Genomic DNA, 15740 nt, shown 5'->3' on the forward strand with positions numbered 1-15740 from the left:
TGACACAATAGAGGATAGAGATGATGTGCTCTATTCAGGGCCATATATGATGAATAGCAAGCCTGTGGTGGTTAAAGTCTGGATTGCGACTTTTGACTTTGCTAATGAGGTGTGGAAAACTATATCACTATGGATCCAATTGCCTAAACTACCTCTTAATTGTTGGGAAGAAGATTCATTGAGTCGAATTGGGAGTACTTTGGGAATACCTATATATGCAGATGCATGTACTACTAGAGTTGAGCGCATTTCATATGCTCGAATTCTAGTGGAAATGGATGTGACTAGGCCACTTCCAAAACAGATTATGGTAGAAGATCCTAATGGCAGGGAGTTTGAGCAAGATGTTTGGTACGATTGGATGCCTCAGTATTGCATAAAATGTTTGCAATTGGGACATGTCTGCCAAGAACTATAGAAGGAAGAAATAAAGCAAAGAGGAAGAGACCAGAAGTCACAACAGTTTTGGCGAAGGAAAGAACAAGTGGAAGAGAAGCAGGACAAAGCAGCTATTATACAAGTTCAAAAACAGGATGAAAAGCAGAAAGAAATAGAAAAGCCACAGCAAGATTTGTCACCACAAAGACAGGAGGATGAGGAAGGTTGGCAGACAGTGAAGAATAAATCTACAGCAAGAAACTCAAAACATGGGGGAATAAGTATAGCAAATGGGAGCAATTCACCAGATCCTTCAACTTCAATGCAGATAAGTGTGGGAGCTAGTAGTAAGAATAAATGGGAAGTGATGCGGGAGGAGGATGACCCATTCATACCTAGATGAAGATAGTAACATGGAATATTAGAGGATTGAATAAAGTATATAAGCAAAAAGAAATAAAGAAATATATTAGAGACAATAAGGTAGGCTTAATAGCTATTATTGAGCACAAGGTGAAGCAAGATGTGGCAGGGAAAATCATACAAAAAATTGCACAGAGCTGGAAGTGGAATGACAATTATGTAGCTAGTACAAAAGGAAGAATATGGGTAGTATGGGATCCAGGAGTAGTGGAGTTTGTGCAACATAGTAAATCTGAGTAGATGATCACAAGGAAGATTACTTTAATTGAGAGCAAGGAAGAATTCTGGTTTTCAGCAATATATGGGTTGCACACTATTGAACAAAGAAGGAACATGTGGGAGGAGTTAACACAGTTGTATATGGAGCTAAAGGGACCTTGGATTGCAATGGGTGACTATAATGCAATACAAAGTTGGAAAGATAGGTACAATGAGAACCCTGTTATGGAAGCAGAGATAAGGGATTTCAATGATTTCTTAGAAAATACAGGAATGACAGAACTTAGATATGTTGGGAGGGAATTTACATGGACAAATAGTCATTTACATAGCAAAGTAGATAGAGCACTAGTAAATGATGGATGGATGATGAATATGAGGCAATTGGAGGTGGTGGTGCAGGACCCTTTGTTTTCTGACCATACACCTTTGTGTCTTTATTTTGAGCAGGAACAACAGAACAGTCCAAAACCTTTTAAATTTTTCAACAACTTTGTTGAGCACAAGGAATTTGAAGACATAGTTAAAGCAACATGGGAGAGGAACATACAAGGACCAACAATGAAAAGAATCTGGTTGAAGCTTAAAAGACTTAAGAATGGGCTGAAGCAACTGCATCAAGAGGAGTATAGCAAAATTCATGAGAAGATCACACTCATAAGGGAGAGTTACAGAGGATGCAGATGCTAATGGAAGACCTAAACCATACAGAGAGTTTGAAGAATGATGAAAAGGATCTAAAAGAGAAGCTAGAAAAATAGAGTACAATTGAGGAGGATATACTGAAACAAAAGTCCAGGATCCAATGGTTGAGACTAGGGGATTCAAATTTAGCTTTCTTTCATGCTAGTATAAAGAACATAAATGCTCAAAAGAAGATTACAAAGCTAGTCACCCAAACAGGAATGCAGACTCAGAATCAGGAGGAAGTACAACAGAAAATCATTTAGTTCTATCAGAAACTATTAGGAACAACTGCAGAGGAGATCCCAACAATCACACCAGATGTGATGAAAAGAGGAAGCATACTGACAAGAGCACAACAAGTAAAACTGATAGAACTTGTGACGAGGGGTTAGATTGTCCAAGCACTAAAAGGCATAGATGACTCAAAGGCTCCAGGGTGTGATGGGTATAATTCACTATTCTTTAAAAAGACATGGGAAATTATAGGAGATGAAGTAGTGGAGCCAGTGCAGGACTTCTTTAGAACTTCAAAAATGTACAGACCAATCAACTGCACTATAGTGACTTTAGTTCTTAAAGTGCAAAATCCATCAAGAATCTCAGAGTTTAGGCCAATATCATGTTGTACTACCATCTATAAAGTCATATCCAAAATCATAACTAGCAGACTTCAACAGGTAATGGACTACTTGGTTGATGATAGCCAATCAGTTTTTGTACCAGGGAGGATAATTTCAGACAACATCATTCTAAGCCATGAGATTGTAAAAGGTTATAGCAGGAAGAATATTACTCCAAGATATTGTTTGAAGATTGATATGAAGAAGGCATATGACTCTGTTGAGTGGTGTTTCTTAGAGCAAATTCTGGACCAACTATGCTTTCCACAAGAGTTCATTACATGGATCATGAAATGTGTAACTACAGTATCCTACTATATACTTATAAATGGTATCCTATGAAGCCTTTTCCAGCAAAGAAGGGACTGAGACAAGGAGATCCCATGTCCCTTTTTTTGTTTGTGCTAGTAATGAAATACTTCACAAGAATGTTAAAGGGGCGTAAGGGGAACAAGTCTTTTAAATTCCATCCAAAATGTGCTAAGCTAAATATAATACAACTCAGTTTTGCAGATGATCTGCTCTTGTTTTGCAAAGGAGACATGGAGTTTATGAAAGCATTGTATGCTAGTTATCAAATGTTCTCTAAGGTTTTTGGGCTGAAAGCAAATGTGGAGAAAAGTAGTGTATACTTTGGGGGAGTGAACCAGACATTGCAGCTTGATATATTGGATCATCTAGGTTTCTTAAAAGGTGAGCTGCCTATAAGATACCTAGGGGTCCCTCTTAGTACAAAGAGGCTAACAATAACTCAGTGCAAGCCACTAATTGACAAGATAATTGGCAGGATTACTAGCTGGACTTCAAAGTTTTTGTCTTATGCAGGGAGATTACAACTTATTAAAAGTGTTCTTTTCTCAATACAAACTTTCTGGTCTCAGATTTTTACATTACCTAGGAAGTTGATACAAATGATTGAGAGTGTGTGCAAAAGGTTCCTCTGGACAAGAGGTGTTGATGTATCACATAAGGCACTTATTGCCTGGGATAGAATCTGTATGCCAAAGGTAGCAGGGGAATGAACATTATGGACATCCAATTGTGGAACACAGTAGTTGTGTGCAAATTGCTGTGGAACATATGCAATAAGAAGGATAAACTATGGGTAAAATGGATACATTGTTACTATGGAAGGAGAGCTAGTATGTGGAAGAACAAACCAATGCAGGTGTCTTGGATTGTACAGAAAATACTAAAGGCTGTTGAATATCTGGAAGAAGTGGGGATACAAGAAGAAGAACTCAATCAGATGCAAGGCTTCACCATACAGAAGATGTACAAGAAGTTCCAGGGTGATTATCCAAAATGCTCATGGAGAAGATTAATCTGTAACAACTATGGAGCTCCTAGATGGCTATTCATACTTAAACTTACACGGGAGGCTGTTAACAAGAGATAGAGTGGCAAAATGGAGTCAAATTGATGATCTATCGTGTCCATTGTGTGCAAGAGAATTAGAAAGTGCAGAACATTTGTTCTTTAAGTGTGGAGTAACATCACAAATCTGGGATATCTTATTGGAATGGCAAGGAATCCAAAGGAAAGCAAAAGGGTGGAATGAAGAAGTTCAATGGGCAGAGGTGCATGCAAAGGGGAAATCTGCAAATTTAAATGTGTATAAAATATGTTTGGCAGCATGTGTCTATCACATATGGAATGAGAGGAACTTGAGGATCTTTCAAGGGAAAGCTAGGCAAAATAAGGCCATCATATGGGTAATAGCACAGGAAATTCATAGTTGTGATAGTAAATATAAGAAGCTAGATAGCAAGCTACAGGAGATGAAAAAGTATTCTAAAATTTGAGATAGTACTAGACTGCTTTACAGAGTTTTCTTTTATTTTTTTTGTCTGTAATTAGGAGAAACGGGAAAGTATAGGACTTGGGGCATGATGTCCAAGATCCTAATGAATGAGAATTGTAAAGATTATACTTGGTTCGTGAAATAAAAAAAAATTTACTTACCCAAAAAAAAAAAGAAGGTAAATATAGCAAAAGATATTAAAATCTGAAAACATTGTAATAGCATTACGGAAAAGTTTGGATGTACCTTAAATCACTTAGGTGAAGAGTTCATTTGGCGGAGCTCAAACAGAAGGAGCCAAAAATTTGTGTGGAGCTTTTGGTAAGAAGAAGGAGGAGCCAAAAATTTGTGTGGAGCTTTTGTTAAGAAGAAGGAGGAGGAGGTAATACAAATTACTATTTACCAGTTTCGGACTTGAAATGAGGATTTTTTTCCCCTTCTTTATACAATATTTGAAACTTATTTATCAAAATTATCTTAATTTGTATATTACCTGTCTTAAACAAGGATTACTTACAAATTATATACAATCCATTATTAGTGCCTTAAATTAGGGGATTAGTTACATCTTTTTCCTATTCTCTCTCCACTCCTTTTTAATAAGATTCCTTCCAGTTGTGTATTACCTTTTTTAAGCCATAACAAACGGAACTTCAGTTACAAAAAAGAAAAAAAAATACGACAATAACTTTGAACAAATTTATCGCCAAAATTTTTCCGTGTTTCCAGTTGAATTAAAGTGGAGAATCACTGGAAACATGGTCTTGGCAAAGATGCCAGTATGTCAACTGAAAAAAATATATGCAACTGAAGGATGCGGCAAATGGGCACAATCATATATATATATATATATACTAGATGATGCAAGCCATGCTAAGCACGGACCAACATTGCATTTTGCAAAGCAAGTTATTATTATTTTTCTTAGAGAAAACGTCTTATTTTATCAAATTGATCCAGAGATGTTCACTTAATGGTAGCAACTGTCGCTATTATTTTCGTGCAATATTAAGAAATTTACTTTGACGTGATCAAATAAATTGCCATAATATCACTGCTAGATGAGATTATCTTGAGGACAAATATTTCTAAAATAAAAAAACTCATTATGAATATAAAAGCAAGGTATTTCCCATGACAAAACTCACATTGAAATTGCAAATTAGGAGAAGTGCAATCATTTAAAGTACGTTAGTACATCTGCTATGTAAACATGTAGAACACATGCACATTTGGACACTTCCAACAATATTCATATGCTAAATTGACATTGGCAAAGGTATGTTGCAGCGCATGGAAGTTGATAACTCCTTTTAGACTCTTCCTCTCATCAGAAGATAGTCCTGCGGAGAAAAGAAAAAAATAAAAATAAGAAGAAGAGATGTTTGAATTGGACGACAGAGAAATCCCATCATGAAAAGTCTCACTATTCACTATTCACTATAACATGCTTCCGCTTTGAGCGCACTAAACAATGCTCTATAATTTCCAGCGAAATCATATACAGCTTTAAATACATGTTGGAGGTTTTTAAGCAAACCATATCTACTTCAGCTAGATTACTTTATATATAATTTAAGAGAACAGATATAAAAGTTTATTTTTTATACTGAAGATCTTTTGGTAGAAGGGAATTTATATAGTAAATGGATGGTGAAATCTTAAACTAAATAGAATCTCATTCTCACAAACTAATATGTCATGATTAAGTTGAATCATGATCTTCCTTCAGTATTTTACACACTAACTGACACCTTAAAAACTCCACAGCAAAACAAAATGCAACTCTTGCATTTATTTTGTTTGACTGACATACTCGGAATCACAATCTAAAGTTTCAAACTGCCAAGTGGACCAATATAATTAAAGTAACCCAAAAGCATATCAAAATTCCTATTAAGGTAGTACAACAAATATTTCCGACATCATATGATATCTCAGGGGAGTATTATTTAAACCTCTTTAAACGGGATAAGGCTATATTTGAAAAAATTTAAGTACTGAGTAGGTTCTTAAAAATCACTCAAGGTAAATGACAAAAAGATAAGATTTAATTTAAGTGCGGTAAACTGAAAAGGGGCAAAAAAATAGTTTACCATTCAAACAAAAACTAAACTTAAAATTGTTTAGTGAACTTATTCCAACTGCTAAAAGTATCCGGTCCTTGTCATTTCACTTCTTAGTCTAGAAACATATTCTATCGGAGCCTGCTACTAATAGCGATGTCTTGTATACTCGTAAAGGCGACGGAGGAATACGTCAATATGGCCAAGAAAAAAAGTAGGTTGTTTGCCCTAAATTTAGTACATGGCTGTAGTTTCTCTTATGTGATTATCCAATTTCAATTATAGGAAGTTGTACTCAAGTAGATTAACGATGGTATCTATTATTGCATTGTAACTTCAAGCTCTTTATGTATCTGACAAATTTGTCTAATTAAATTAATTACCAACTGAGATGAGGTAGAAGCCTAGGCAAATGTTCCCATAATCACGATTAAACGTAGTGCTATAGACTATATTGAAAATAAGAAATGATACTTTATAACCTCTTTTACGAGAGAAAGATGGGTCTCTTATGACAATAAAAGGACGATAAAATACCACTTGAATTATTAACAATAGAATGTTCAAAAAGACGATGATATAGATGTCTCACATTGTCTTAATTTCACCCCAGAATTCATATATACTTTGACCTTCATAATGCTAAGCTCAAAGAGCTATTATGGTTTACAAACTTTTCACAAGGAAGTTTTGCTTATTGTTTATTGTTTATTTAAATCTGACACCAGATAGAGACAATAAAAAGTAGAGTCTCGTTCAAAGCCTGCATGACACAACAAACATAAACGACATAAATTATATTATGGTATTACTAATACGAAGAGCATAAATTCTTAACAGTGACACAAAATACACTTCATTCATTCCAATGACACATACAAAATAATAGTTTTGTGTAAAGTCATAGTTTATGCATTGATTCCATTAAGTAAAATAGCATAAACTTACCTTTTTAGGTTGACAGTGCCTCTAACTATAATTCAGAGTTCCTAAAATAAAGACAACAAATAACATTATTTTGACAACAGTTTATCTGTAATGATGAATAAAAGAATTTATAGTAACATGTTCAGATAGGAAGTTACAAAGCTAGGTGTAATAAACGGTTAAACTTAATCAATACAACTTGGCATTTCTGAAAACATTGAATGCAACAACATTTCATCTCTATACGACAAAGCACATACTATCACCTTTTATTAATTTATTAAACACTCAAAAAAGTACATTACCCAAGAATATAATTCTGTCACAACAGTCCATTTGATCGGCAAATAAAGAAATAGACAACGAATTGACAACGACATCCATTCCATCTCCGTTTTAATGTGTACTCTGCTATATATCTAAAGGCCTAAGCTCGGAGTTCCAAAAGAGGGGCATCATAAAAAAGCAGCCTATACGAAATCTGGAATAGCAACGAAGCAGAAATCAAATTCCAACGATGCCATTTTGTAGGTAATCCTTTCACAGTAGCAATGCATAAATTTCCAAAACATAGAATACACCCGAATAAAAAAACTAAAAAATGAGGACCCGTACGATAATTTCAAGTAGCAGAAGAAGATTTGTACTCAAAAGTTCGGGAATTAATTTAAGTTGTTGTCTTGACACATAACATGCATAGATCCTGTCTCTAAAATGTGCTAAAATCAAGATATCGTTTTAGTTGATGACAAATTCAACTAAGTACCAATTTCGAAATTCATATTAACTTCCAAGAATATGAATTAGTAGAAATGGGGAAGACCGAAGAGAACCGAAAGAAAAAATGGCATTTGTCACTAACTTCAGCCATAAAACTGGGAAGACATAAGAGAAATGGAAGAAATTTTGGCTAAAAATAAGAAAATCATACCTGAAATTAATTATAACCCCAATCCGAGTAGATGGAACGTATTGAAAGGGTAGTCTTTGGAAGACTGAAGAAAAAATAAAAATCATGCAAAAATAACAGATTAAGGACGAAAAGAGAAACAAAAAGAAAATGAATGGCCGAAAAACATTGAAAAGAGATGCAAAAAAATAACAACATCAGCCATGAATTTGGAAAATTCTAAGAGAATTAGAAGAAGATTTGGGCAAAAAATTACTAACAGAAAGCATACCTGAAACGACAACACCAGGTGCGAAGATGAAGAAAAGCACAAGAATAATATGAAATTGCTGTTGGAATAAGAGTAGTCTTGCATCTGATTTTGGGGATGAGAGAGATTGAAGAAGGATGCTTCTAGAGCCAAACCTAGAAACCACAAGAAATAAACACCCAACGATAAAAGTGATTATTTTAATAGAAGTATCTAAATTACTCTTTTACCCTTGGTCGACCTCTTTGGTCTATATAATATAATAAAAATAAAAATAGAAACTAGGGGGGCATGGCCCGTGCTGAGCCAGCGCCCAAACCTAATAAGTAAAAGGTACATGCTCCGTCCGTTTTAATTTAGATGAAGTAGTTTGACTTGACACAGAATTTAAAAAAAAAGAATTTTTTTTTACAACTTGTGATCTTAAAAGCTTAAGGGGTAAAAACATTGTGGAGCCATGACATTTGTATGGTTATAAAAGCTTCTCTTTAAGGGTAAAATGGGTAAAATAAAGAGTTTAAAGTTGAATTATTTCCAAATTTAGAAATGTTTCATATATTTTGGAACAAACTAAAAAGGAAAGTACCTCATCTAATTTGAAATGAAGGGAATATTATTTTATGAAAGAAGTAAAGAACTTTTCACGGAGAGTAACCTATACTACGATTAATTTTTGGAGTTGTGATGCATCAATTTCAAGTGCTCAATCTGATGATTTGTTATTTGAAATATACATGTGCAAGTCTACGGTTATTAGCGCGTTGAAGAGATAACCTAAAAGGCTTAAAATTTAAATTTTTTTCCACATGAAGTATGATGTCTCAATAAAATAACTGTATATTCAAAATGTTGACCAATAAGCAGGGGCGTATTCACATGGTGGTGAGACCGCTTTGTCGAAATATTTTACTATTTGTATATATAAAAATAATAAGTAAAACAGAAATACAAGATAAAACTATTAAAAGTGACATCACTTGCAACAAAACATCTCAGTAGTCTAGTTGTTGTTAGCTTCAAGTATTATGTGAGAAGTCTTGGGTTTCAACTCCCTTGGCTTTGCAAAATATTTTTTGACTGTTACGGCCCTTTTACTAGAAATAGTGATACCACTTATGAAAAATCCTCTGCCAATAAGTAGTATCTATGTTTTTACATATGAATAAAGACGAATGTCTTTTCAATTTTGTGCACTTCTATTTGTGCTATTTGCTGTTTTTTTCTGGCAACAAAAATTATACTTAAGATATTGAATAGACTATATTGGAACTTCTCAGATGGATACCAAAATTATATTAAAATAATTGTTCTAAATAAAAGAACGAATATTAAGAAAAGTAAAAAGAGAATGACAAGGCTATACTAAACTAATTGCAACTTACCAGTTTCTCATAGCAACTAATCGTTTAGATCTATGTTTTTAAGTGAGATAACCTTCATAGGTCAATTATTGGAGCATTTATTTTGCTGCTCTCATCATATGTACCTCATATGATAGAAGCTTTGATCTCATCTGGGGCACTCAAATTGATTGGCATGTATGAGCCCTTCCTTAAGGGCAACTTTCGGTTGATCCTAGGCTTTTACTCTCTTTATTACTCTCCTACATCGTGCTCTTCAATCAAACTATGGATAAAACTTGATGTTTTCTAATCACTCAGATCATAGAAGGGAGAAAACAAATTCAAGCCACAAAGGAGATAAGATTTATTGTCGAATCTTTCAAAAGCAACTATTTACGTTAGTTACCGGACCAATATATTTTACTGAGTAGCAAATATAAATGTACAAGCCAAAAAATTACTTGAAGTAACAATCATCATAAGCACTTTGTAAATGTACACTTCCTTTCCATCAAAGAAATCCATCTTTACGGCTTGAACCTTATAGGGTAATACATGACAATAGACCCAAAGGTTCCATTTAATTTTCCTTGTCCTTCATGTTATACAGTTTTTTTTTTACTTTTCATTTTTAATGAATTTCCTACTGCTCCACTAGTGCTCTTGGTCTTCTGCAAACAGAAAAATACATGGTTCATGGACAAGACTATTAAGAGCCCCCTTATATCTAACATTGCACAAACCATAGAGCTAATTCCTATAGAAGAGAACCAAAGAAGATTTAAACTTTACAACTCAAACAAACTACACGCCAATTTTAATAAGACATGGACCTTCATAGAGTAAATATTGATATTTTTTAATTTAAAAAAGACCTCAGGGAAGAAGAGGGAGAACGTAATTTATCTGAGCTAGGCATAAGAGAGTCAAGTAACACTTTTGACCTGGATATTACATTTAGTGTAATCCTTCTACTAAACGTCCTTCAGCGAGGTATGCTTCCATCCTACCCTTTTTATGTTGATGCAAAACACCACTCACAAAATAGTAAAATACAACTTGTTCAACCAAATTAAACTAATTGAACACTATTTACTTAAGACGTAATCACCCATTAGGAAAGTTAACTGCCAGAAAAGTAACATAAAAATAATTTTTGCAACAAGATAGTCCTAAATGTCAAATGATTAAACAACTATTACTGAATTCATCTTGCTAGAGCAGTGATTCACAAGTTCAATATGGTAGTACTGTTTACCATCAAACCTGGAAAAGCTTCTACTGGTGATAAATCTGTCTCCCACACCAAAAGGAGGGAGGCCAAAACAGAAACAAAAATATACGTAAAGAATGTTCATTTCCATGAGGTCAAAGCAGCGTTAAATCAATGTCACTGTAGAGCCATCCAACAATTCTAGAATAAGAGATCAATATTTTAGATCAATGTGCATCGGTTGGAGGAATTTTTTTAAATTGAGATGAATGCATATATTAAAACATATATGGTAGTTTTTTCTCAGACATACTTTTGTAGCAGTTATATTTTAGATGATAGAGCTTCTTGGATATAAAAATGTCATTGGGTTCTTTCCTAACTCCTTACTTAGCTAATAATCAAGAGGTTTTCCTCAACATAAATAACTAAAGGTTAGATACAGAAATTCATGTTGGAAAATTCAAACACTTTTTTGCTTCCTACAAAAGCAAAGCCGACACTCGAGCATGTCCCTAAACATCAAGCTCTGCACTGGAAAAATGAAAGACAGATGCTCGGGAAATTATCTTTGTTTCAATATTCAGTTCTGTAGTTGTTACTTAAAGTTATCATCCAAGAGTAGACTGATTTTTGAAGTTCAATGAAAAGAATAAAATGAATTATTATAAGGATCGCAGTTACGAAGAAAAATGTTACTACCTCTCTGATTGCTCTATTAAATCACCATGTCGTAAAAAGTAGTGCTACAAACCTCAAAAACTCCACGAAGTTGGCGGGTCAAATAGATGTACAAGAAGCAATGCAGGTGTTTGCCAAACACATGCCCATAACTAAGTCGCAAGCCATAAAAATGGTAGGAGCATATATTACGGGGAACGCCAAATCTATTCTTTCTTTTCTAAAGCAAACTGATGAATAACTAAAATGGTCAATCTAATGGTGGATATAAAGTACTGCAAATTCCCCTAATTAAAAAATAAAAAAGAAACTAAGCTTGTAGCTCAGCTGGCACCCTTAGTCGCCAGTTTCCAATTATGAGTAGCTGGACACGACAAATAGACGAAACACACAGCAACCAACAACTAAATAAAACTATGAGGAATTTTAAGAATCCTTGTATTCATTACCATTTACAAATTAAATAACACAGTTAAAATGCAAACTACCAAATGTAAATAATGCAAACTTGGATTTTGTCAATCATTTTCAAGACAAAAACCAGAGGAACTGAATGTAAACTAAGTTTCATAGTTAACTCCTCACGAATCTTTACCTGAAGTTCTGTCGTCTCAATGTCAGAACCTAAGAACATATTTTTGAGAAGTCGAAATCCAGCAACATATTCACAATAAGACAACAAAAAAAAACTCTTTCATTTTGTTATTATGTTTAACACCTCTTTATAAAGGAAAAAATATTAGTGGAAAAGCAGCAGTATCCATAAGCTCATAAATCAACCACCGACTCTGTAAACTTTTATCCTATAAGTTCTAAGCACATTCTCACCTTAAAACTAAGTTATAAGCACACGTTTAACTGTTCAACGTTGGATCAACAACCAAAGCCAACTTTAAAGAATCAATACATACGGGGAATCGTACTATATCATTCACTCCTAATACTACACCACAGAGTATAATATCTACAAAGGAGTATGTAGGATTTTCTATAAGTAATGTCAACATTCGAAGAAGTGAACAAATGAACAAAATTGCTATATACATTTTAAGTTTGCTGTCCCTCGAGGACATCCGATTAAAAAAAATAATATTCCAATTTAAGTTTGCTTGAATAATCTTGTTTAAGGTTGTATCAAGTATCAACTATCAACAAATTAATTATCTAAGTTATGCAAATAAAAAAAGAAAAAGAAGTTTATTATGGAAATGAATCGTAAGCTGATTGCTTTGTATTATCCTCACTTGGTAAGGAGTTATGGTTCAAGCCTCTCTCTCACAACCTGTATGTTTCAGCAGACAGGTAAAAGACTGAGGTGTGCACTAGGTTATTTTTTTAGAGGCTATTTTTGAGAGCTAGTCTCTAGAGTCAAAAAGAGCTAGTTTGTAAACAACCTACATTGGGCAGAAATTAAAAATTTTACTTTGACCATTTTTTTTAATTTTAAAAAAAGCGCAATTCATGACCAAGGTTTGAACTCTAGACTAAACTCTGAATAGTAGGCGCTTAACCATCAAGATATAGAGCTATTTGTGTTGCAGTGTCATTTATAATGTTTGTATAGGTATTCTGTTATTGCATATTATGTATACACACATATACATACATACACCGTTTGACACAATGTGACCCCAAATGTCTACTAATAATCAGAATCCAGTAACTATTTAACGTTAGATAAAAGTCTCTTATCAACAACTGGAACCAACCCCAAAGAATCATAACATACTGACATAATACCATAGAGTAATATCCATTGATATATTAGAATCACAAATCACATTAAAAACACACATTAACTAACATTTTCTAAATCAAGTAGATTAAATATTATTCAGAAAAAATGCATTTTTGTAGTTTTCCTAATAGAAAACACGGGTGCCCCAATGCAAAAACACAATATATGTAAGACACATGTACCCTTTTTTTCAGGGAAATTGACCATCTCCATCAACAGAATTTTGACTAAGTGATTCCAGTTGCCTAAAAAAGCCTCTAGATTCAGACGGCAGATAACATACGCACTAGAACCTATAAAGAACACAAATACAAAATTTAAAAATACTAAAAAATAGCAAAGACTTTTCTTAGAATAAAATCGAGGATTCAACCTACCAATTTCAACAACAAAATACGAAGAACCTGAATTATAGACTACAATTTTAGTTAGCTCATAAGTAGTTTAGCAATTGGCTAAGGTCACACCTATTAAATCAGGCAAACCAACCTATTAAAGTAACTCAACTACGGCCATTAGCTAAAAGTTATAACCTGGACAACAACATCAAACACATAAAACAACAATTAGGATCACCAAGAAAGAAACTCAAAAATAACAACCTGACCAAAGAACCACCTACTGAGATTTCTCATTCATGAGTCAATGTTGCAAACAGAAAGAAAGCCTCCAACGATGTCGTTTCTTGGTAGAGACTTTGAGGGTGGCAACATGCAGAACATCTTGTCTATATGTTCTTGTTCTCACCGATATTTACCTATTAGCCATGGGAGACAAGTAAGAACGCAAAGTAATCAAAGTAGTGTCAGCCACCGCCCTAGACAAAATAAATTTACAGAAATGGGCTATAATAACGCGGGTAATAAAGCAAATTAAGGGCGTAAATGTACTTCTCAAAACGGCCCTTCTTTTAAGACGACGCCATAACCACATAAACTCAACCGCACAATCTTAGAACGCAAAAAAAAAGAGTTTTCGAAATTAGTGTGAAAGAACACATTGGGCATAAGAAATACTCGATAGAAATTATTTTCTGCAGAAAATGTAGCGTCATTGTCTCAAATTTAATAGTACAAGCAAGAAACAATGTCATTGTTGTATGCTGCTGGGTTATTCCAGTGGTTTATAATATGGTTCGATTAACAGATCAAAAAATATGTAATTCTCCAATTTTCACCTAAAAAACTTTCAAGGTTTAAAAAAATAGCATTTCTTACGGAGTTTTGCAAAATTCTTTGTCATAGCTAGCATTGAAAAATAATTGTGATAGATAGAAGTTACTGGTTCCGGGAACCCATACCCGACACTTGCCCCAACACTTCCTACAAACTGTTGTAGTACCTTGCCCTACTTCTCACTTTACAACAATGCTTCTTGAGGTCGTTTTTGTTAATTGTTTCATTATTGATAAATATATTATTGTCTACCTTGTGAGCACGTAATTTTTGCCTCGCAAGAACTACTCCAAAAGAGATTGGCAGCTGTGTGTCATGACCAGTTATATCAAAGGAGAATGGCAAGAGCCTACAACAAGAGGGTGCGCCCCAGAAAATTTGAAGTGGGGCAACAAGTGTTGAAACGAATCCTGCCACACCAAGCAGAAGCAAAGGGAAAGTTCGCCCCGAATTGGCAAGGACCATTCATTGTAACCAGAGTATTGTCCAATGGCGCTTTATGTTTAACAGATATCGAAGGGAAATGCGTCGACATGTCTATCAATTCCGACGCAGTTAAAAGATATTATGTATGATCTCTTTTGATTGTAATTGTCATTTGTTTGTGGTTGGCATTTATCGGAGAATGAAATGACGGAGGCAATTCTTTCTTCTATCAAAACACTTTAACCTTTGCTTACCCTTTTGAGCCTTATTTATTATTTCATATCCCTCTTTTGGAATCAGTAATTAAAGAAAAAAAAATTAAAAAGAAAGAAAAACAATAATAAAGACAAAAGAAAATCACAAGAAAAACAAAGGAAGTGGGAACTACGTTTGACCTGATTCCTCAAAGAAGGATACGTAGGCGCCTCGCGGCTCAGTCATAGTGTAACAAAAATAATAAGAATCCCCAAGCAAGAAAATTTGGGGCAGAAGTTGTGTTTATAATTTTGGGAAAGAAAGTTTGATTCCAAGAGTTGTAATGTTTTACCCGTCAAAATTATTTTGAGCTTTTTGATAGCCTTTTCTTTTAACCCCACACAAAAATTCCTATTGATGTCCAAAAAAGACCTCCCGATCAATATCCGAGAAGTGCCAAGTTCACGCACGTGGAAGTCGGGAATAACACTCTGATCCCCAACAGAGAAAGAGATCATAAGCTGGAAATGAATTGATAGCCGAAAGAATCCCCAACAAAGAGCGTCATATCGACAAACGCTCCAGCCCCCAACTGAAAAATAAAATAAAATGAGAGAGTCTTATTGGTGAAAACCTTCACAGGCACCATGAGGCGATGGGAGTTGAGAGAAATGAGAGAGTCTTA

General features: G+C 34.3%; 1 protein-coding gene across 1 annotated transcript; it reads left to right on the forward strand.

Annotated features, from left to right (window-relative positions):
* The first annotated feature begins 1041 nt into the window (after positions 1–1041).
* Positions 1042–1710, forward strand: LOC142172480 (uncharacterized). Its single transcript, XM_075236110.1, has one exon. It carries the CDS (start codon positions 1042–1044, stop codon positions 1708–1710), a length of 669 nt encoding a protein of 222 aa, XP_075092211.1.
* Positions 1711–15740: the final 14030 nt, after the last annotated feature.

The sequence above is a fragment of the Nicotiana tabacum genome, chromosome 18 (assembly GCF_000715075.1).
Source record: "Nicotiana tabacum cultivar K326 chromosome 18, ASM71507v2, whole genome shotgun sequence".
Lineage (NCBI taxonomy): Eukaryota > Viridiplantae > Streptophyta > Magnoliopsida > Solanales > Solanaceae > Nicotiana > Nicotiana tabacum.

Excerpts from the sequence above, each read along its gene's own strand:
- LOC142172480 (XM_075236110.1), top strand. The coding sequence starts at position 1,042 with ATGATCACAAGGAAGATTACTTTAATTGAGAGCAAGGAAGAATTCTGG.